The sequence below is a fragment of the Sander vitreus genome, chromosome 10 (assembly GCF_031162955.1).
Source record: "Sander vitreus isolate 19-12246 chromosome 10, sanVit1, whole genome shotgun sequence".
Classification (NCBI taxonomy): Eukaryota; Metazoa; Chordata; class Actinopteri; order Perciformes; family Percidae; genus Sander; species Sander vitreus.
The window spans coordinates 11,039,974-11,064,749 of record NC_135864.1 but is presented as its reverse complement, the minus strand read 5'-3'; the positions used below and the strand labels follow the sequence as shown (position 1 = coordinate 11,064,749).

The following is a 24,776-nucleotide window of genomic DNA, read 5'->3' as shown; positions in this document are numbered from 1 at the left end:
TCAAATTGAGTGGAAGAGGTAATGTTGATTTGATATTTGAAATAAACAATTTTCATTTAATAGTAGCTCAGATCGGTAAGGGTGTGATCAATACTATACTCTGTCGTACAGAGAAGACGTATTGCTTAAGTATACTTTATATATATACATTGTGAACAGTCTGCTGGTAATGGCATACTTCATCATTAATTTAGTGTTTATTTAGGGTTAGCTGAGTAGTTTGAGTAATGTGTGTAGTAGTGTGCGGTAGGTTAGTATGCAGTACGTTAGTATGCAGTACGTTAGTATGCGATTTCGAACACAGCCACAGTGTAAAAAACACCTCTACAGTTCACTAATTAACACATCTCAATATTATATCTTGTTTGTATTATCGTACAAAAACCAAAGTATAAAAACCTTGGTAAAAGTTGCAGAAAAAACTCCAGCACATAACTCCCTGTAAAACCCTCTGTTCCATTTTAACACTTTGGTTTTTGTACGAATTAAACATACTATTAGCACATTTGGGTAGTATGTTTTCTTCACTCGTCACTATGGCGCCAATAATGAATTGCCTCAGTAAATTATTGAAGCATTAAAAGGTACAAGTTACTCATTTATTAAGGGCTAGTTTTTGCTCACTTTCCTGTTATTGCTCCTTACAATTGTATACAAGCACTAGCATTCATTCTAAGTTATTGTTAACTGAAAGTTTTATGCTCACTTTACTTTTAAGTGACAGATGTTATACCAGCTGTAATTCTTCACGGGCAAAAAGAAAGATACTGCATGCATGCGATTTAGATCTCAATATACAGTATGCTGCTGTTCTATATCAAGTTGTGTTGTGCATGTTAAGTGAAATGTCAGTCCTTTCACTCATCAGTATCAATCATTTTGGTATTACATACATGTAAGATCCTTTAGAAACTTACTGGTAAGAATGACATTTACCACTATAATAATACCATGTATATTTTGATTAAAAACACTGTAGTAAAACCTGAAATGTGACTAGTTACTGTAGTTAGCAGTTGTTGTTTTTGACTAATTGTCAAAGCGGACAAGAAAGTCTGAAACACACAAAATGTTTGGATCATTATGCTCTTACAAAACATACTAAACATATTTGATACCAAAAAAGTATTTACATTTAACTGGGGTTATAACACATTGAAGATATTACACTGAGGACGTTTTGCCGAAATGTTTGAGAATAAAAAAAAATCTGAACCAAAAACAGCCAGAAACAAAATTGAGGGAATATATAAATGTTTGGGAATAATCTGAGTAAAGTAAGAAGCCTCCCTTTCTCATTCCTCATCAGGCAACAGCAGGAACTTCACAACTACAGCTGCAACGTGTATGTGAGCATTTTGTGTACATTTTTAAGGCCACCAATGAATCCAGCAATGAAAACAACAATGTTGGAAACTAAATGTGGTCAGAGTGCACGCTGCTCTAAAATGAGGCAACAAATTATTTTGACATCTCTGCTCTGGCAGACTAACTGCAGTGCAGTGTTTTGTTAACTGTAAGGAGTGGAGCCGACCAGACAACGTGCTCTACTGAACATTACGGCTCTCCATTTGATTCCAACTCAGTTTGATTCATGCTGTGAGCCTGTTCACTAGTGTACCTTCAGTAAAACAACATTGTGGTTAGCTGCATTAACAACAAACCAATCCGTCGGCACACAGGCTAATGTACGGTATTAGACGTATGTAACACAACTGTATCCAATGTACACGTCTACTGTGTAACACTTTACGATCAAAATTTGCCTACACAAATGGTTTATTTAAAAAAAAAACACAATCAAAACGTATATTTTTGAGTTTTGTCACATGCTTTCACTCAACTACAAACTAATAACACTCAGGAGGATTCTGGGAGCCTTTCTAACCTAAACAGTATTCTCCTTGAGATTTGGACTCCAATCCAGTGGAATTAATTAATGTCTACTCCCTTGGGGTTGGCTTTATTAATTACAGCAGCACTTAATTTGTGGTGAGGAACACATGCGGGCGGCAGTGTCAGGGGGGCTTTGTGTGTGTGCTGGCACCAAATTTCAAGTCACGCCACGTGCTATGCACGTGCATTTGTATTAAAATATGGAATGTTTTAAATTTTATTTGTACTCAAATTATCTTTCTTTTTTTTTTTTTTTTGGACAAGAAATATATACTACTACACCCTGAAATAGAGTCAGATACTTTGAAATCTGTCTTTGTACAAAAAGTAAAATAAAAGCATTGAAGAAGCATTCAGGTATGTTAATTCCAGAGGTAGAGACATGTTAAGTGACAGAATTTAGAGTTGAATCAAACAATATCTGCCTCACAACTACTTTCATTCATATCTAACGATAAACCTGAGGACAGCAGACTGGAGGCAGTCGAATCTGACATCTACTACAACCGATTGCCAAGCTGTTTCACTGTTGGGTAAATTCAACAACCATGTATTCATTTAGTGTTTAAATCATTAAATATATGTCATACAGTATGTACTATTTCTATATTAACTAATTAAAAAAAAGAGCAGGAGGGTACAGATTATTTATTTGGAACAGCACTGTGTCAATTGTTTTAGGCCTCTAAAATACTGATTGGCATTAATGTGTGACATGTCATGGACTCAATAAAAACCCATTCAACTCAACACTCAGGTTCAGAAATCGTGTTTCTGATCTGGAAAAAAAATGCAGATCCAAAAACAGTCAATACCCAACACACCAATGCTCTGTGACAATTTCCCAACACATTTTGAGGAATAGTGAAATAAAGTTTAAAGAAAATAATTGGATTATATATTCTATGAAGGAGAAGAAAACATAACTTACATAGTTATAGCACTACAGTGGGTTGCATTACTGTTCCAGTTAACATTGGTATTGTCTGGTGAATTATAAATACAGAGCATTGACCTGAACAGTTTTTAAATCTAACCCTCCCAACGCTCATTTTGGGAACCCAGAAGGAGCAGAAGAGCAGGCCAAATGATAGCATCATGAAAACAGCCTCGCCTCATTAGAACATGCCTTTCTTCTATCCTGCTATGAAACACTCATTCATATTTATCAGTTGGATAAGAGGGAGTCCTCGTTTCAGCGTATCAAAAGAAGACATCTCTACTTTGGAAGAAGGAGAGAGAAACTGCTGCCTAACGTTAATCTTTGCAGGAAGGAGTGTCTGGCCCTGATCCCCAGCAGGCTTGGGTCAATTAAATAACCATTCAAAAAAGAAAAAAGAAAATGACAAAAAAAAAAAAAAGAAAAGAAAAAAAAAATTATCTTTAACCTAAAACATCCCAAAATTACATCCCTGTCTTTATTCAGAAGCAATAGCGGAAAGCCATAACATATTTTTTTTTAAAAATACCAGCAATAATCTTGGACATCAACATGCACATTCTCACTACTTAAAGTAACTTTATGTTGTTGATCCGGGAGATGGCGATGAGAAGTTGGAGCTAGCAATCATAGCATAATGAGAGCTTTGGTACAGAGAACTCCAGATAAAATACTCTCTTTTGTCTTCAGCCTGCACTTCATCAATCAAGCTTTTAATTGAATCCTAATGGGATTAATCATGTACTGTCACGCCTGCACTTGCTTTGGTTCTGTGAAGATCTGCTCTCCCACTTGTTTTGCATCCACTGAGGCTAATTATCTATGAACTGAAATGAAATGAGAATATATTCGGGGGGGGGGGAGAAAAAAAAATGAAGGGCTGATTTAATGTTATTTTAAAATGTAATAGAATATGCTTTTATGTCAGTAGAGCGGAGGGAAAAAGTTAATTCATGTGGACTGTGAATTTTGGCTAAATCGCAATGTTTACAAGAGGATACTGTATGTTGGCAATATTCTTATTTGTGTCAAGAGATTGTCAAGCTCTGGACCTCGTAGGAAAAATTCTGAAATGTATAGCCAGTATCCGCAAACTCCTCCAACGTGACATGCGATGGACGCAAGCCTAAACAGGAGAGAGTAAAGTACCTTCTCTGCCTTTTATTTATAGTTTATGTTGAGAGGAGCACTGATGCAGCTGCTAATGAGAAGGCGAGGGAGGAGAGAGAGAGAGAGACGCCAGCTGTACTGTGATGCACACTTGGCATTTAATGAAGGTGATGGGGGAGGCAACGGTAGAGGATGCAAAGGGGGGAGCAGGGAAAATCAAAAAGGGAGAGGGAAGCGAAACGTACCCATAGGCCACACCAGCGATGGTGCACTTCTTAAACTGCATCACGTTGCAGGTCAGGGTCCCCGTCTTGTCAGAGAAAATGTATTTTACCTGTAGGGGTAGAGAAAGACAGAATAACACATACTTCATGGGTATACATGTTATTCTAAAGCAGAGATTGTATTTTAGTAGGCATTAGTATAATATAAATATTATATGAAATGCATAATTTACCTGGCCTAGTTCTTCATTCAGATTGGAGGTGCGAGCCATGGCAGGTGTGTTCGTGGGCTCATAGAGCATATCGGTGTCCTGAAATCAATCAAGAACTTTTAGTGTAACTTCACTAAAGAAACAAAAATGTTGGTAACAATACAGGTTTACAAAAAATGAGACTTCACAGCAGCGGTGAAAATTTCCCCTCCAGAAAATACTGAACTAACTGGAGCTGGCGGAAAGAGAAGCCAACTGAGAGCTGCCCTTAATGTTGCAAAAAAAATTCCATGCTAGGATTTTGATTTAAAATTTAATGAAAAAAGAGGGGCCCAAAATAATTTTGGGCAAAAAAAACTGTACATTTCCTCAGCTGAGATATTTGGTGGGGCTGACCTAGTTGCGAAAGATAGAAGAGCAAAATATTCTAGGTGCTCACTCAAGAGTGGTACGACTTTGCCTTGGTTTTTACAGATTTCAATACATATATACATACATACATACATGGGAATGATGCTGACCATGTTACTTGTACACCATTTAATTTCGATACTCCAAATGTTCATACCCAGTTCTTAAAACTGCAATAATCGATTTTTTGGTCACTTGAGGGCAATGCAACACACTGTAAACACCTTATAAAGGTGATATGGCCAATGTGATAGCAAACAGTGGCTTCTTTACACATCAAGCAGAAACAGAGCAACATTAGCATTCATTGTTTTGATCTCTACCAGCTACCTGCTGCGTTTGGAAACAATGTTGATGAGAACGGTATGAGTACATTTAAAAAAAATAAAAAAAATGAATGAAGAACTGAGACAAAAACGCTAAAACACTGTAGAGCTGAAGGGAACGGCAGAGTCTGGTGATGACTCGCTGTGGGATCACTACTAAGAGCAACTCCCTTCACATACAAGAAATCACTCGATCCATTGTTAATATAAAAACATAGATTATAGCAGCCTTACCTGCCATATAGTGCACTATGTTGAAACAGTCACCACCCACGTGCTTTGTTTATGTAGAGATTAACTGTATTGCAAACATTGAACTGAAATTGTGTGCTCATAGCCTGCAATAATATAACACATGTAGATGTACTCTGCTGCAGGTATGTCTTGCTTATGTAATATATGTAAACATAGAGGTAACATACACATGCATTTAAAAGTTATTTTCCTCCTTAAAGTCACACCTCAAATTTATAGTATATTTATAGTATAGTTCAGATAAATTGCTTCAACTCACCCAGTTGATGAAAAAGGCTTGGGTGAACTTGATAACCTCCAGTGTGACCAGGAGACTGATGGGGATCAGATTGTTGAACAAGATGATGAAGGTGAGGAAGTTGAGGCCAAAGTTAGCTGCCCCGCCATCTATCAGGGAACGAGTTTTGGACAGAGGGAAGTGATACACAGGAGCCTCATCAGTGCTGGTTCATTAATATCAGTTAGTTAAATGAAAATGCCCAAAGCTACTTCCAGCCAATGATCAACTTTATCCCAATTCAAAGTATGTTTTGGGGTAACGTTGTGCATTAGCTGGAATTAGCCATTTCATCCACCCAATCTCATCCTCTTATGACTCAACTGATTAACAGTCCAATTTAATGTCCCAAAGATTCAAAGTAGTGAACAGGGACTGAGGTATCTCAAATGTCATTAGTGTCACAGCAGCAGCCTTGGCATCCAGCATGATCCAGGCAATGAATTCCACAAAGCACTATGCAAAATGACGCTGGTTCCCCCCAAAGCCCCAAACAATTGCCAATGATCAACATGTAACCCCACTGACACCAAACATGAAAACAGGAGGGATATGATTTACCTTTCCTCAGCTTGCAGGAGGCGCAAATGTTACCTTCCTCAACCCAAGCCTTGATCTTAGCATTGTGGTTGAGAGGGACAGCCCTTCCCCATGACAGAACGATTGCAAAACAAAAAACTGGATGGCAGAATGGAAGCTACTGCTACTGGTACAACAACACATATAGGAGGGAATACTGTTTCAGAAGTGGGGAGGAAGACAAACGTATCGGATGCTCTCAAGACAAAGGAGGGAGATTCAGTCCATAGCACATTCTCAACCAACAAGGAGTGGAAAAGAGGGGGTGGATTATGCCAGCAAAAAAGTTTGGGTGTTTATGAGGATCACTACATCACCTTGTGTCACTCATTTCTAGTAGCCAGCATGTTATGTGATGTAAAGCAAGATTTCTGCTATCGGATGAGACAGGGATACTGTGTTGGATCAGTAGAGAGTCATTAAAATAAATAAAAATCAAACCATAGCAAACCAGGACATGCACAGGTCACACAAGTGCAAAAGTACACCTAATATCTTCTCTTAAGTACTGTATGTCACTGTAATGTAAGCGCAATTTGAATGTATGAGGTTCTTATCAAGCAAGTCAACATAAAAATATGTTTTTGATTGATTCACAGCAAGTTGTCGCAGGAGTTGGACTGTACATTGTTGGGGTTTCATTATTCTAAATGATCAGGTGGCACATGTACATTACAGTGAGAAGACAACACGTCCTAGACATTATACTAAAAGCAGAAGTAGGAAAAAAAAAAAAAACGTTACCATGCCGTCAGTTAAGACATCAGCAGTTTACTAACAGAGATAGTCAGCATAAAGTCAATGATATGGTGATAAATGCACAACTACCTACAGAAACTGACAGTAAACTGTGGCAGGTGGCATAAATGCATTACAAATGACTATTCACTTTTGCTTTCAATCTGCATAAAGTTGTCGCAATGTATAGGCTTAATGTGGAGGATGACCTGTGTCAGCACACTGCAGCAGGTCAAAGTCAAATGAATTACTCGCCGGGCATGCATAATTGCAGGCCTCTTGCAAGCCTGTGTGATGTGTAGCAGGCTAATGCTGACTCTTCTGTTCCTGTCTGCATTTGACTTCCAAATGTTAATAAGTGAGTGAAATTACAATAATTTAGAAAATTATAGTGATGGAAGTAAATGTGATGTTCAAGATTTGACAATCTCCCCACCTCTCTCTTTTGTCACTGGTTGGATAATATGCACTGGACAGAGTCTCAACAACTCCTTATGGAAGTACAATCAGTCTCAAGATGGACGCCTGCCTTATGACTTACACTCCCCTCATCAGTGTGATATAGGGTCTTTTAGATGTGGGTTTTAATGCCACTGAGGACAATGTTAAAACCCTTACAAAACCAATAGAAGCCAATGCAACATCTTGTAAAAAGGGACAGTGTAAGTCGTAGTGCAAGCTTAAATTGACCAGGGCACAACCTCTCCTACACAGGCCTATCAGGGTACAGAGTAATGGCCAGAGTGTCACGATAATCACTTTGCATACCAGGTTCAGAGCTTCATCACAACAGACCAACTGCCACAGAAGCCGAGCAGCCCATATTCTTTGTGTTCTGTTAATGTCTGTTATAGTAGCTTAACATTTTTAATAATCGCTTGAGAATACATGTGAAAACTAAACAGGGTTTCACCTCTCCACCTTCCCCTCTCTGTCTGTTCTTTGAAACTCCACACAAGAAAAGAAGGCGGCAGAGGCATTTAGAAAATGTCAGCTCTTGCCCCTTGGGTTGCACCACATGTGTTCGAGCAATAAACATGTATAAGCCTCCTGCTATGAAAAGCTTCCTGAGTACAACCTCATCTCCCTGGCAGTCAAAGTAAATGCTGCTAAAAAATAAGATGAGGGTCTAAAGCTTGGGAACTGCAAAGTGTTTAACGTGGCACAAAAAAATGGAGGAAAAGTGAGACAGTGTTTGCATCAGGCACTGAAAATAACTAGACGAAAGTATAAGAGAGCTGGAGGGGAAAAACCTATTGTTGGATCCCTGGTATGTGCTTGTCCATGGCATGGGCCCATACAAAGTAGGGCAACCATATAGGGGGCGAGGGTAGGGGGCTTCATTTGCTTAGCAAAGGCAGAGCTTCAGTAAGGGGTTAGTAAGGGAGGGTCATTCACGGATGGCCAAGGCTTTTAAATGGTTGTTACCTGGAGCTGTTAAAAAACGACAACAAAGAAAACAACAAAATCAAACAGAACATTAGAAAGGAACAAAAAAGTACAGCAGCGCAGTGATATTCAACCATTTCTTTTTTCACTCAAACTCATTCACAACACATCTATGCATGTCACAGCTGTCTTTTCTCAGTTAAAAGGGAATTCACTTATTCCCACACTGCCACATATTTCACTTGTAATGCGAAACATAGTTTAACTGAGGCAACATAAAACCGACACAACACATACCAGCATTTAGGAACTTAAAATGACAAAGAAATAAGCTGATATGGACAAGTGAGACAAAATATGTGGAATAAGAGGTGCAGCCTGGGCTGTTGGGACTCTTACAGTTGAGATCCATGTACCAGGCATCATTGCCGTACTGGTACTTCCAGATGGTTTGGCCAATGGAGCAGACCAGAGAGATGGCCAGCAGGCAACCAAATAGCACAAGGATCTGAAAGTTGGTGATACGCTCAACGTTGGACAGCTTCAAAGGAGGCCGAGTGGAATTCTGGGTAACACAAACAAGACAGTTGTGGTAGAAAAAAAATGAGTAAGTATGGCCAATGGTGAGGTTCCCTATCTTATCATCAAGATAAAACATGTTCAGGGGAACTAAACATTTGTAACAAGCTGCCTAAGAGCATTAAATGTCTGAAGATAAACATTTTGCAGAAAAACCATAATAAGATTTGGTGATATACATGCAGGCACATGCCGTCTGATATGTTTTAAATACTGTATGTTATTTGTTGGTTAAACAGATTTGGTTGCATAAAAAAGTAAAACAGAAATGAAATGAAAAATAGGTTTTTAAAATAAAGTATGAACCAGTTCACCAGACTGAGCTTTTTCTTTTTCTCCAACTTTTTTTTGTAACTGCAAATAAAACCCTCTAAATACTGTGCAAATATGTTTTACCTGCATGAGCTTTGTGTCATGTCCAGTGTAGACCACCACACCATGCACCCACTGAGTGTTCCTCAGCTGGGCTCCTCTCAGTAAGATCTGGTCTGGACCCAGTGGCATTGAACTGTAGTAAAAAAAAAAAAAAAACATCACTGCTATGAGTACATTCTTCATACTTTCCCTAAAGAATAATAGGCTAACATGGTCTCTTACAAGTTGGTTCAATTATTTTTTTATTAAATTCTTTGGTTGACAGTAACGGCTCACACATTAAACAATCTATAATCTTATTTTGATACCAAGACATTTGTTTAAAACACTTCACTACACGCCTTCCAATATCACCATACTGTAAATCAGTGAGTGTTGACCTTACATACTGCACAATCACGGATTTAACATAAATCTTCCTGATTCCTAATTGATAAATATGCCAATGCTAACGATAACCAATAATCAATATTACAACACTAAGTAATCCACCCTGAAATATCTTTTTACCACACAAACATTACACAACAACACAAACTAGGTAATTAGTATTGTGTGATTCTGTGAAAGACTTGTTCATGTTAACAATATTTATACCACAGCCAGTATTACAATTGGCCTCTATTTCTAATAAATTGCATTTTCCCATCAACAAGTTGAACTCTTAATTATAAATTAGAATATACATGTACATGCAATTCAGTTGTAACAATGGTGTTTAAACTGACGTGCATCCAAGCCTGTAGGATTTGATGTCTTAAGTTGCACGCTGGTAAAACTGAATAAGAAGATTTCCATCAAGATGAAAATACAGCCCATCAAACAATACACCCACAAAGAGCTAAGTATAGCTCTTGGTAACAATGCTTATTCAGGAGAGCTTTATTGTCCCAAACTCCAAGAATCAAGCCATAATATCATAAAAGCAGGCATACAGCATATAATGCATTTTCTGTACAATGGCAAAGTCTCCAAACAAATATCTAATTAAATTTATCTGAGGCAGGTGCTTTCACCTATTTAGCAGAAAGATTAAATAACCCCTAAAACCCCATAATGCACTGATTCAGGCTCTGCTCCTGGCTAATGGGCTATTGAGTTGGCACGAGGGGCTGAGGGCCAGACATGGAGCTCTGCAACTGAGCCCACCTGTATCCATCAAGGCGGATGTTCCCAACAAACTCATACAGATGGCGGTTTGGGCTCTCACACTCCATCCGCCCTGAGAGACGCATCAGGCTGTCGATGTCCTTTATGTCTGCAGTCATTTGGAGACCCTGTTGATGTCGTTACAGCAGCATTATTGCAGTGTTTTTACTTGTCATCAATTTGTGTTGCAAACTTAACAGAAGATTCCTCTTTGTATGGACAGTAACTTGCATTAAGAAAGAATCAAAAAGACAATCACCTGTCTGATTTTAAGGTTTGTTTCTCCATCCAAGTTAGATGTTTCAATGTAGCACATACCCTGTGGTTCACTGTAGTGGAGGGAGAGGATATAGACACTTGGAATAGGAATACAATATGACAACTGCTATTTATTCATGTATAACGGTAAACCTGACCCTAACTGTTCATTATCTTATGTGGCTGTAATTTTATAGAATATTGTTTACCAACTAGTAGGTACAGATTATTTACCAATAATAACGTCTTACTTTCAATGTAAATTTCCATCTCAATTATTTATAAACTAGATACGATTTTTTTTTTAAAAAGGGCCTACAACAGAACATTACATAGGACTAGATCACTGCAAACAAAGATGCTACATGTCAGCCTAAAGGCCACTCAGAAACATAAAACAACAAAGTTGTACTGAGTGGAAGTTACCCACTTAATGCACAGTAAATGTCCTTAAGACAGACATAACATCTTTGTTTAGTGCCACCCCAGAGTTTAACGGTCTAAAATACACGGCAAAGGGACAGGGAGTGGAGAGGGAGAAAAACACCAGAGTAGGGATATATGAGCGAGCAGCAAGCATGCCGAGCACAACAAACACAGCAGACAAATGAGCCTCTGACAGGCTCTGGGCACGGGGACAGAGAGTGAGAGCATGCCGGTGCTTAAGGTGAGCTGGGTCGCAGGTTAGCTACTCTTTATAGAGTGATTTATTCATACCGAAAGGCTGGTCCAAACACACAGGGTGAAAGAGGAAAATCAAAGAGAGATCTGGACACTGAAGTCCAACCACAATCAATGAGAGGTTTGGAATCAGCTGCTATTAATCGTCAAATTAAAGCTTTGCTTCATGGAAATGAGTCTGCTGGCATGGCCAGAGTGTGACAACTTGGTGCTATTCATAAAACAGCAAAATACTGCTTAAATAATGATTGGGAAATACTGAACTACACTTAAGCGTGTTCAAATGGTAGTAACATGTGGAAAGTTAGCAAAACTATAATTCCAAGATGTTTATCAACTTTACAGCTTGGAATGTGACTGCATGCACATTGTCACATCAAATTAAATTGCATTGCATTGAGGGTGCCATACAAGCCATGCAAAGGGCAAGAATATGGAAATATATTCACACCCAATAAAAAAGTATATCAAAGAAGGAGCTGGCACTCCTGTGCTGTAGCACTAGATGTTTCCATTCACTCTGAGCAGTGTTGGAAGTTTCAGCCAAACATTGAAAAGGGTTTACTGTACAAGTTAGGATGTCAAACAAAATATATAAAACATAATAAAATGACTGTATAATCGGCCACTATTATGGCTGCCAAACCACGATGTAGAGGAAAAGGAAAGGAACATGGTGTCATTGACTCTAACATCTGGTTGTTGCCAGAATAATCACAGGCCCCTTCCTTCCTCAAAGTGTTTAAAATAAACTAGTTATTGTGTGATGAGCCCCTATCTCTCCCACCGCTGTTTTTTGGTAATGTTGCTGGTTTCCTGACCTGGACGACAGTATGACGAGGTCAGCCGGGAGGTGATCCCCATTTGCAGCTCTGACTACTTCCCCAACAGACACCTGATATTACCAACCACGCAGCAGCAGGGGGTGAGAGAGAGGAGGTGTGGCAGTTGTTCGCACAGGGGGCAGGAGAGGAGAGGATGAGAAAAAAGGGAAGCATTGAAGGGATAAAAAGAACACACAAACAGACACAAAAACAGCAAACACATAAGGGGAGAGAGAAATGAGAAGAGCACAATGATCAGTCCGGTATGGTTGGTCATCTGTTCTCCTTTTCACAAAACCATTTAGAAAAAAATGATACCGTAAAGTTGATGATACAATTTCTCAGCGGTATTAAGTGTAAATATATATTCAGAACAAAGTAGTGATGTGGGAAGTTGTGATTGAAATCGTGCCAGTAGAAGAGATTTTTGAAAATGCACTGTTCAGATTTTAAGGAACTTAAAAATCTTAAAGGAGGGATGCAGAAACTATGTAAGCTCCATATTATGGCCAAATGTTTTTTTGAAAAGGTGAAGGAGGTAGGTAGGTTAATGTTGACATGATCAATTCAAATACCATATCACATTACCAATGTCCCACCTAGAGAAGTGATGGTTGTCACCAAAAGATAAAAAAACATGCAAAGTTATGTATTTCTAAACAAAATTGAAATTCCAATTAAAATGTCAATTGCAGGATTTTAAGCCATTTGACCGTGTTGGCTTGATGTATTATCTAACCATCACTTCTTCAGGGAGAGCTGAGAGACAGGAAAAAGAAAAAAAGAAGAGTGAAGTTCCACAGAGTCTGGCAGCAGGTGGGACTCCTATACCTGGTTGACAAAATGACAGCATCCGCGGGAACGAAATCACTGCCATTTACTCTAATAATATCGCCCACCTCAACCTGTGAAAATAAACCGGTTACTGCTGTGCACTGCCTATAAAAACAGCATACATGGGAACATGAGTTCTGCATCAAGAGCAAAAATGCACGGCTGGTGGGAAAAAAAAGGTAACATTAAAGCAGTAAACCGTACAAAAACAGCTGGAGTCTTCTTTCTATTACTTCTGAACATTGCATAACAGGTGCAACCACTAAGCATATTCCATCATTCAGCAACTTCAGAGGAAAACAAATTGTATTTATCAACATTTTCAAGCATAACAACTGGTGAGAAACGAGCCGTGACGTTCATGCATTTCATACAACAACAAGCTCTTTATGGCTGCACAAAAGGTCTGCTGTATTTCTAGCTGATTTAATGTCTATTTTTTGAGCAACTAATGTTGTAAATAAAAACCTTCATTATTCCGAATCATGAATTCCAAATCAATTCTGATCAATGGCAGCAGTAACACAAAAAGCAGCAATCAAAATGATGAATAACATAATTAAAGATTTAAAGAGAAGAAACTATCATTTCTTTTGTCACAGAGAAAAGACAGAAAGGAGGTTTTAGTAGGTAGGACCTGTCGAAAACGTGTCAGGTTTATCCTGTCACTCGAATCAGAATTACCATGTGAGTGCACAATGACAAGGCAACACATTTAATTATGAGGGGGTACATTAGCAATACCCAAACATGTGGTATTCTATAGTATAGACACAATCTATTACAGCTGAAAAAATAGGATTACATAAAATGCATGAACCTTAACAAAACAATTTTGTGCCCAAAAACATTATTAATAATAAGGACCTAGATATTGGGCGGAAAAAAAACAAAAACAAAAAACAAGTGATCATTTTGGCCTCATTCAAGCTGCCCTGAAAGACTTACGAAAGGAACTTGGAGAACTGAAGATGTAAAACGCATCAATTATTTAAAGCTAGACTTTTTAGAGAGGCTTTCTGTCTGTATGGGGGGGGGCAGTCACATACCAGCAAGAAACACTGTAAGCCCTGTGCCATCACATCACTCTGATGCAGATAAGGTCTTTGAATAGTCATTTAATCTAATCATGGGTACCTCCGAAACCCCACCCTTCAGCTAGATGCTGAATGCACTGCCACATATATTTCAGCAAGTTGTTGTGGCATGTATTGCATCTTAAATATGTGATTTTCACATTCTATTTTGTATTCCTCTTGATATATTACAGACATACACTACATCTAATCTCCTGCTGTTAACTTAGTTCTCAAGAACAAATCAACAATACTTCATGTTATAAATAAATGATTATTTCTTGTATGTCTCATATCCCAGGGAGCAGGAAGAAATATTCAGTTTCTATTGCACTATTACCTGCTGTATGTAATGGATGAGGCAATATTACCAATTCCCAAACAGTCCAAATTGATCTCATTTCTGTACTGTCTGGTGTTTTTGATGCTTTTAGGGAAAGTGTTCCAGCCACAGTAATAAAATAGCTTCATTATGACGGAATAGAGGAAGCTTCTCTTTGTCCTCCAGCACTGCCTTCTAATGACCATCCACATGGAAATGCTGGATTAATTAGTGGCTGGATACTAGAGGGGTCAGGGTGTGTGTGTGTGTGTGTGTGTGTGTGTGTGTGTGTACACACAATATGTGAGATTTCTCCAACTGACAACAGCACAATAGAGGGCGAAATCTGCTCTAGATGAATAAAATGGGAACTGGTGAAAATGACCATTAGTGACACATCGTGGGTACATACCTTTTCCCAGTGCACAATCTCCCAGGCACCATTCCTCAGTACTGTGGCGAGAAAGTGTGGAGAAAGATACAGCAACAGGGAACAAAGAAGTAAAAGAGACAAAAACAAATAAAAGCCATGTTACAATGCAGACAATCAGGATTGTATTAAGGCCCATTTGCTTGTTGGCATTGTAAATACCACTAATACCAGTAGTATGTTTTGAAGTATAACCAAAAACTCTTTGGCTTCCCTAAAAAACCCGAAGAAGAAATGCTTTTCAATACCTTGACATTCCTTTTTGTTGACAACACTGTCCGCGTTGTGACGTTTCTGTAAGGAAAAAAAGAACACATTGTATCCTCTGATAAGTAACGACAAACAGACAAGAGAGAATAGAAAGTACTCATACAAAGACCAACTACTATGGATTGTAAGAGACTTCTATGAGTTTATAGCAGGAAATAGCCTGAAGAGGGTGAAACTGTATAGCACCACTTACTACAGAAAGAGAGAGGCAGATGGACCTCTCAAAGTCTGCAGTTACAAGCTCTAAGTGTGAGTGAGTGTATTTGAATATTATGGGACCAAGGTTAGAATCGTTAACGAAAACGAACGAAATAACGAAAACTAGGTGGGAAAAAACATTGTCGTTAACTGAAATAAAAATAAAAACGAGGCATTACAAAAAAACGATAACTAAACTAAAACTGTAATGTCTGTTTGCAAAACTAACTAAAATAAAATAAAATTATTGAGTAAATGTCCTTAGTTTTCGTCTTTGTCGATCTTTCATAGAGCGAATAACGTTATATCTCTCCGACCATGACATTTCCCGTAGACATGTATAGTTTCCGATTGGGAATCCAGAAATTCCGACATTCCACGTCAAATTGAACACAACATGTCCGTGGCTCCGTCCCTCTCGCCTGGCATCATAGCGGTACCGAAAGTCGGAAGAAAACGGCAGTCCTATTTGATTATGACTGTGTCAGATAAAAGCGCCTTGCAGTGGAAGGTGGTAAAATATGTGGACAATTTATTACAGGGAAACATCCCACGAATTTGAAAGTACATTTGAGAAGCGCACACAAGCTAGGAAGCTAACCTAGCTTACCTTAACAAGGTAAAGGAGAACGCAAAGCCCCCTTTCCCCGAAACAGAAGCTAACCCCGGTAACGTTACGGGCATGGATGTATGGGTACAGGGCCAGGCAGCAGGACAGAGACAACAGCAGGACAGAGAACACTACAGGAGGGCTTTCACCGGCGACCCGACAGCTGCTGGTTAGTAAATACGCAGGAGCACCAAAAGCGGGAGGAAGCGTGGGTTAATATGTGGATTGATACTGGGATGTCTACACAACTGTGTGACTCGATTGACTTCAAAAAGTTCGCCACTTTACTCGAACCAAAGTTGAAAACACCTGTTCATGTCTTCTTTAGTCTGTTGGCTATTTAGGTTTTTTTCCTGGAACGCGTCACTTACACATTTTGCACATACTGCGCCTTGTGTAGACTGTTTACATATTTCTGACCATATGTAGGCTACATTTTATGTACCGGTGTTATTGTTGAATACATTGTGAATATATATTTATAAAATTGTATGATGTTTTTGTTGAGTTATTATTACACAATACTTTTTCTGATCTTTTTGAATCCCCCGACAAATAACACATATTACAAAAAAGACTAAAACTAATAAAAACTAAACTAAAACTAAGCATTTTCAAAAAATAAAAACTAAACTAGCAAACCCACTTTAAAAACTAATTAAAACTAAACTGAATTTGAAAACAAAAAGTCAAAACGAAATAAAAACTAATGAAAAACTATAATAACCTTGACTAGGACTACACAACCTTCGCAAATGCACAGACTCCTATTATGCAGTATGACATTTGAGTAATTGCTTAGTCCAATGCCCACTACAGTACCAAGAGAGCATAGGGTTTTTTGCACTGGTGGCCCTAATAAGAAACCCCCTAATCTTGGTAATGGTGATGCTTAACTCTTCTATATATATATATATATATATATATATATATATATATATATATATATATATATATATATATATATATATATATATATATATATATATATATTTATATTATAGCAAACTTTTTTTAGCTATATATATCATATAATATATATATATAGATTAACAGTTAATTTCAGAGAAAATAATGTTACAAAATATGTAACAAATACAAAAAACATGGCAGGAAATATGAATAAATGTTAGACTACATGTCTCGTTTTGGTGTGTGTGTGTGTGTGTGTGTGTGTGTGTGTGTGTGTGTGTGTGTGTGTGTGTGTATCTACCTGCCATATAATGTATAGACAATTGTCTTGTGATCCTTAGTTCTCCATCAAGCAGTACATAGTGTATTTGAAATTGAAGTAGCGACTACATACAAACTTAACCAACTATCCTATTTGTGCTGTATCACTAGCATCAAAATACTAATCAGCAGTATTACTTCCCCTCATGTCCCACTTGTCTGCCGAACAGTCATGCAATCAACTGTGACTTCAACAGCTGATTCCAAGGGACAGCTTGTCAACTAGCATCACGCTGAGTAATAACGTGTTGCTGAGTCGGTCTCATATAAATAATCGCTGTGTTTTACAATGTAGCTCCTAAAAGCAACATGTGCTGTACTTGATTAGCGAGGAGAGGACATATCCACTCACGTCCCTGCTAATAATCTGTTTACTTTGAAGAACCATTCTAATTTAGTCTAATTCTAATTTAATTTAAAGATAATTTGGCAGACTGTGCTGTACATTTCAGGAGGATAGAAAAGTCTTCCTGTTGCTCACTGAAAAACCAAAGCAGCTGAAGGTGAAGTGGGTTGTATCAATACATAAATACTAGAACTTTTATTCATCTCGCCATCAGGTTATTAAATTCAGACATACTTTAAATCCTTGTCAACCATATTGCAACGAGCTAGTTCAGCGTATCATGCCTGACTGGAGTAGTGTGTTTTTCTTTAGGAGTGGGAAGGGCAGACAGCATGTTGCCTGTTTTGTCATTTGGGCTGCCTTGTTGAGTGCAGCGGCACTGAGAACATTATACTTCACATAATTTAAGCTCTTTTTTAAAAAATGAAATAGGATTAGTCCAACGAATCGTTTGGTTTGTAATGCGCACCTAAACGAAAGCCTCGTACCGAACGGTTCAATACGAATACGTGTATCGTTACACCCCTAGTAATTAAATAGTCTTATTTTGACCTGCAACTTATCTAATAGAGAGAGGAATTAGGTATGGTATTACTTTACCACACATTTACACGGGCAGATAGATAGCGGTTAAGTCTTAGCCTACAGAATAACTCAGCAGGAGCACAGTCTGGCCTAAGTAAACCCCCCCCCCATGCAGCTTTGATGTATCTAAAAGCTAACTTTAGAGTTTGTAAGTAAGATTTTGCAAGGGAAAGTTTTGCATAGCCTCTGGGCTAAGCCCCCCCCCCCCCTGTTTTTCAATCCTAGTGACGTCCCTGGTCCCTCTGAACAACAACCATTTTAAAGCTGAAAACTGAATCTGCTCTAAAGGCTGTTTTCTCTTGCACTATTGTTCCATTCACTTTTAAGTCTCTCTCTACTTTTATTTTCCAATGTTTCTTTTCATCTCTGCCGTCCACAACCTGACTTTTTTTTCAGGCTTCAGTTAAATCAAATTAGTTTAATATCCCTGCAAAATGATGTAGTGTCTAATGAATTGACTGTGTGTCTGTGGGCTACAGCCTTTTACCAGCTCCACTACGGCCAGAAAAAAAAAGTTTGCTAGTAGAGCCCTTTACAAAGCTCATTCATCATCCCCTGTGCAAAAGCTGTCAGCTAATTTCATTGATTCATCCACGCAATCTGTTCTGGCTGTACAGAACCTCCTCTATTTATAAACATGTAGTAAACTGCATTTATATACGTTACTCCACAACTTTTCCTGCCTTTCACCCATCTCATTTTCTCTCTCTGCCTCTTCCTTTCTCGCTGCTTCTGTCCCAATGGACATGGAGAAAAGGAGATGTACTGTATTTAGATGATGTGTGTAATCACACTGCAGTGGAGGGCGAGAGTAGCATGCAGAGGTTATGGATAAATACTGCAGTATCGGGCCTCTGTAGACTTCAGCCAGAGAGAAAAAACTGAAAGCAGCAAAAGATTAAAAGCTAGAGCAGCTGCAATGTTACCGTAATTAACCTGCGTATATGGCTTCAACTAATGTGATGCAGTAGTGAAGGAGGTTTAACCATACACAAAAATGATTTGGTCTTTCATCTGATGTTTTCATTTCAGTTTGACTGGAAATTTAACAGAGCGAAAATAAGCAGTGTTACAGTGTAAAAGTGGACCACACGCCAGTGTTATTCCCATTACATTTAAGTTCGTAAAATTTTTAAGCTGAAAAGATAGTTGCACTACTCAAAACCAACAGCCCGAGTCTGCTGCAACAGAGACAGCCAGCAACAAGGTAAGATGTGTGCTGTACTGTGTGTCCGTAGTGCATGATTCATGAAGTTAGGGCTCGATGTTGCCCTGTCAGGTCAACTTGTGAGGGACAGCGCAGTACAGGGAACAGACGTGTGCGCAGGTGACCTTCAGCAATAAAGACAGAGTCATCACCACTCTGTTCCCATGTTTTTCACTACAGGCCGAGAGAGAAAGTGCTGCGCTGATCCCTTCAGCACGACATAGAGGCTAATAGTATAGAGTAACTGTCCACTGGGACCCGCATAGAGGATCGCATTGCAGGGTCACTGCAATACAGTACAATGCAACATTCCCTCACATAGTTCAGATGGGCTTGAGCGGATTACTTGCCAACACCGACACAAAACATATTTTGAAGCCTTTAACTTACCAACAAGCAAGAATTCACACAATAAAAAGATTTCACCAAAACAAAAAAATACTGAAATCAACCTTTCATAACCTTTTTTTTTTCTTCTTTTTTTTTAAAGCATCTGTTTAACAGTTCAGACTTGCTTGAGGGGAGACAGTTGTTTTGTTTTGTTAGTACTAACTGCCTTTGTGCATGCACATTCAGTATCTAGGTTAATTGACTGAATGAGTATTGCGGGTGCAGTAAGCACAGCTGTGACCTCTGAAATGAGCGTGTGTGTATGCATGTCTATGTCTGATGGCGTTTCTATATGTTGGGGGAGTATCCTAATGTGGTCATATAACTGTCAATGCCTCCTCTCTGCTGCACAGGGAACAGGTCAGCAGTCAGAGGACATAGTGTAACATTACAGTATGAGACTAAACAAAAGCCCACAGGGACAGTCTCTTCAAGTTAGGGTACATCACTCAATCTGAGAACTAATTAACCAACTTTAATGATAAAGTAAAGTAAATTGCAGAGAATTTGTATTTCATGTATTTGGGGCAGCTGTGGCTCAGGAGGTAGAGCGGGTCTGTCTGTGTATGAATGTGTGTGGGTGTGAATGGGAGGCAAGTTGTAAAGCGCGTTGTCCGGTAACGTAGAAAGGCTATATAAATGCAGTCTATTTACCATTTACTTAGACATTTTAGCACACTCTATTACATATGGCCCATGTTGTGTTCATGCTGTCTGCATTAATTAAGGACTTGATAGCTGAGATGTAAAAGTTACTTCAAACCAAATGCAAAATTGGGCCAAAAAGTTGATCGATTACCTTTTCATACCTGCAACTAAAGGTGATCTAACGTATGTGTACATGTCTTCATTCCTGCAGTAATGATGTTTTCCAAGGCCAGATGATGGCTCTTTGGTAATATCACGTTTTAGACAACATCATATGACTGACCCTTTTGTAAGATGATATGCTTTGAACATATGTTGTAATACTTTGAGTACAAAAAGGTCTAATGGTTTTTAAATTACAATCCAAGTCCAACTTTCGCACAGAAAGAGAGATCTTTTGACAGGGTGAAACAAAAACTAGTATCAAATAATATCAGAGGTTTGTCTTACCAGATCCTCAATGAACTCCTTGACAGCAGCCACCATCAGGATGAAGAGCAGCGGCACCAGCGTGGTCCAGCGACCAGTGGGAGACACATCTGGGATTTGCTAAAAGAGACATGTTTTTTTTTCACAAAATAAGAGTATTGCAGAAGCCGACTACAATTTCCAGGTACTTTTTATTGGCTCAAAATAACCAGCCCCTGCCCCAAAATCACCCACTCTGCTAAATACATTTGCTAGCACCCTTTAAAAAGGACAACAGTGGCCAACAGAAAAAAGTGTTTCCTCCTCCTATACACACTATTTTTGACCATAATTATATGAATGGTCTTGTCAGCTCATTTGCAAATTTAACATAGTTTTAGATTGAGAATTGTGTGGGTTTTTTACACAAAGAAACAGACAGACACACAGTTGCTGGTGTCATCAATAATGTGGGCTTTGCCTCACTAGCCTGGTTTTAGACCTATGAATCAGCACCACCATCACACATTTTGTAACCATTTGACAGATTCAATTACAAAAAGAACGGGACCTCCAAATTTAAAAGGAGCTATATTCAGCACAAACAACTTACTTAGTACTATTATAATGCTCTCCTTACCTCTGAATGTTGAATGATTTGGCTATTTTAAGACTTTTAAAATTATCCGCCAAACAGCGGCGTAATTAAAGCCAAGCAAGGGGCCACAGGAGATCGTCACTGTAATACTGCTGGAAGGAAACTTGAACGAAGTAGATCTCTCGTCTCCCTCATCTGCATAGATGTTTTATTCAAGGTCGCAACATCGACAGGGCAGGTAATGAAGATTCACACTGGCTGCTTTTCAAAGCAAGGTCACTGGATAGAGTCCTTTCCCATCCTCAAAGCTCTCATTAACGTAGGGTAGTCTATCAGCATGGTTATACAGGTAAAGACAGAATCTCAGTTCTATGCAGCCTTCCTTCGCTCATTTAATCTTTTCTGCAAAGCTTGGAACACCTGAGACATGGATTTTGGCTCCTTTGAATGATGTAGTAATGATTGGTGATGGAGGCTTTAATTGTTCTTAAAAAAGGATTAATGTTGAGCTACAGTATGCTGGCAAACCACTGCAAACTTCCTTAAGGCTAGAAAGTCTTTGTTCTGTATCTAAATCAAAACAGTGCCAGTACTGCTAAGATCTGTGGCTGTTGTTGGGCAGTAATCAAAACATGAGCAGAGCCAATAATCACCTAGAAACGGAAACTGAAACCAGGAGAAGTTTATTTCTTTCACAAATCTAATCCTAAATCTGTTCAAATCACTCCTAATTAATTGTGGCTCCACGTCAGTTGGGCTATTTGAGTCTCTTTCCTGCATCCCATGTCCCACCAAGTAAAGCACAGCGCAGTTTCTTTACTGCAGTGTAGTGGTAGGGGTACAGTGAAGGACCAAAATACAATGTACAACCCTCCATGGCACCCCATGCATTACCAATGCATGTAATATGCAATGTGTTGAGCCTGCAGGCATATCTAGTATCCCTTTAAAGGAGGCACACATAGTATTACATGTATTATTCATTATCAGGATATATAAAAGTACTGTGTGTGTGTGTGTGTGTTGTCTAGGTCATGGCAAATAGCTTTTTTAAAAAGGCAACTCATACACTAATGGGAACAAAGCAAAAATTTAAACTGAGAAGAGCAGTGATTTAATATTAATAAGGTGTTTTCATTGCATTTAAATCTATGTCACAGACGCACAACACCACATCTTACCTGCAACAGTGCAATGAAGAGAAAGAAGGCATTGGCTGCCCTCCTGAACTGTGAGTAGAGGAACCGAGGAAGAAAGGTGAGGACATTATATTTGGCTGTGCTGAAGACGGCATCAAGCAGCAATCAAGGCCATGGGTAGAGGAGGAAGACAAGAGAAAGAGACAAATGGTTAGTTCTCAAATTCTGTTCATATTTATATTATATATATATATATATATATACACACACACACACACATACACATTTATATTGTTTAATCTAGCCATTCAAATATATTTAAAATAACCAATTCCTTGCCCCACCCATTCAAGAAAGTCCTTTCTGTTGCATATCCAATATATCTAGGCTGGATATGAGAGTCAGACCTCCAGCAGTCTGATTTACAACTGTGTTAAAAGGGCCAGTCAAAACAGCCACTTTGGGAGAACATATATGCCATGATGTACGCCAAGCCACTGGCAATGCTTTGCTTGCTTACTCGCGCGCACACAAAAGCCGTCACAAATATACAAGCAGAATATCAGAGTATAGCCTCCAACACGTCTAAAGGGGGTTAAGCATATGGAGCTTAACATTTGTGGTATCACTGTTTTATTCCGGTTAGTCTGAATCATATTTGACAAGAATGTAGTATGTTTTACTTGTAGCACTTCCACAAGCACAGTGTAAAGTTATGGGGGAAAAATGGCATTAGATTGAGTTAATGAAAACTTTTTTTTACATTCACTGTCATCCTGGTCGCCTGGTACAGCAGAGCTGTCCACAGTGAGTGAGAGGGACGGAGTGAAAGCAAGTAAGAGCGAGGCATTGTTCTGACAGCAGTACAATGTAATACCAGCCTCACAGCGGAGCCTAATGAAGAGCCTTGTTAGAATAAGGGTCAAGAAAGGGTCAGCTTTGTTTCATTCAACAAAGTCTAGCCTAGTTATTTCAGTTTCTTAAAAAAAAAAAAGGAGAAATCATAATCTTTGGGTCACCTGTAAAAACAGCAGTTTCATAGCTATTTACTGAGCCATGTTAAAAAAGAAAGTTTAGATTTCTGACATAGCAGAATAGTATAGCAGCAAAGACAGGTCATATTCATTTTAAATTGTAAAATTGAACCGCTGGGTTTATAACATTAAAACATTTTACTTTGAAAACTGTGTTTCTGAGTTCATGTGGTTTACATTTCCCTCTTTGAAATTGCCTGAAAGTGAGGCCATTTACTAACATTATATTATATGGAAGCAGTATTGTAACTAGGTTGCTGGTTATCATGAAATGTTTGTTTCAGTTTATCATTGTGTACATGATCATCAATAATAAGAAGTCCAAAGTTTGCCATCATAAACTGTAGCTATACAACCAGGAAGTGAAATGTGTTTGTGAAAGGAAACAAAAAGTGTGTGTGTGTGTGTGTGTGTGTGTGTGTGTGTGTGTGTGTGTGTGTGTGTGTGTTCAACGGCCATAACAATACCATGAGTGCAATCACATTTAGTATGGGTGACCCAACTGGGTATGAGACAGATAGAGCCTGTTAGTGCTAATGCGTAGTTACCCCCTCAGTTTATCCCTTAAGATACAAAGAAATAGTTGCTATTGAAGCTGCAGGTTTAGCCTAAAGGCCTGGGCATCTCTCTCTTTTAATACATCTGTCATCCTGTCATCCTACTCTCTAGTTACTTCTGTACACTGTATTACTTTCTCCACTGAGGCAGGGCAAGATAAAAAAAGCTCATTTACACTTTGCTTAATGCATGATTATGGATCTTACATTTTCTCTCCTGGCAGTGCTCTGCAGATTAAGACAATATGAGAAGCACCTCCTCCACTCACTCACAGATATCCAGATTACAGCCATGCAGCAGTGATCAGAAGAACTTTAGCCAACATTTTCACCACAGTTGAAAGGTTTGACATTACAGGAAGTCATTATGAATGGTTTTTTGTGGTTTGTCTCATAAATTATAACTAGATTTGCACAAGTTAAATAACTGTCAAGTGAACAGTTCACGTTTTGTTGGATTCCACTTTGAGCCACACCTTTAACTGACACCTCACATCTTAAAAAAAAAAAGTCCCAAAAAAAATAAAAATAAAACGATCTTTCCCCATGAGATTTAAACATTTATAGGTGGATTTAAATGCAATTAACAAAATCTAACAACTCTATAATTCCACAAGTGAAGGGCACTGAAATCACAAACAAAAAGAGAAAGCTGGAGGAAAGCCAAC

At 38.6% G+C, this 24,776-nt stretch overlaps 1 protein-coding gene across 7 annotated transcripts in view; it reads right to left on the bottom strand.

Annotated features, from left to right (window-relative positions):
* atp8a1 (ATPase phospholipid transporting 8A1) overlaps nt 1-24,776 on the bottom strand; it is a 107,825-nt gene that overhangs the window by 59,228 nt on the left and 23,821 nt on the right. For 3 of the 7 annotated variants that reach the window (XM_078260224.1, XM_078260219.1, XM_078260221.1), the window contains exons 3-14: nt 22,560-22,659; nt 20,823-20,921; nt 15,134-15,179; nt 14,868-14,908; nt 12,221-12,294; nt 10,720-10,789; nt 10,461-10,588; nt 9,333-9,444; nt 8,757-8,922; nt 5,634-5,761; nt 4,404-4,481; nt 4,192-4,280 (exon numbers count right to left, since the gene is read on the bottom strand). In XM_078260224.1, coding sequence (XP_078116350.1) covers nt 4,192-4,280; nt 4,404-4,481; nt 5,634-5,761; nt 8,757-8,922; nt 9,333-9,444; nt 10,461-10,588; nt 10,720-10,789; nt 12,221-12,294; nt 14,868-14,908; nt 15,134-15,179; nt 20,823-20,921; nt 22,560-22,659 — 1,131 coding nt within the window. Of the gene's footprint in view, nt 1-4,191; nt 4,281-4,403; nt 4,482-5,633; nt 5,762-8,756; nt 8,923-9,332; nt 9,445-10,460; nt 10,589-10,719; nt 10,790-12,220; nt 12,295-13,054; nt 13,129-14,867; nt 14,909-15,133; nt 15,180-20,822; nt 20,922-22,559; nt 22,660-24,776 lie in introns of those variants that run through there. The other 4 variants (XM_078260220.1, XM_078260222.1, XM_078260225.1 and 1 more) reach the window with 2 other exon arrangements.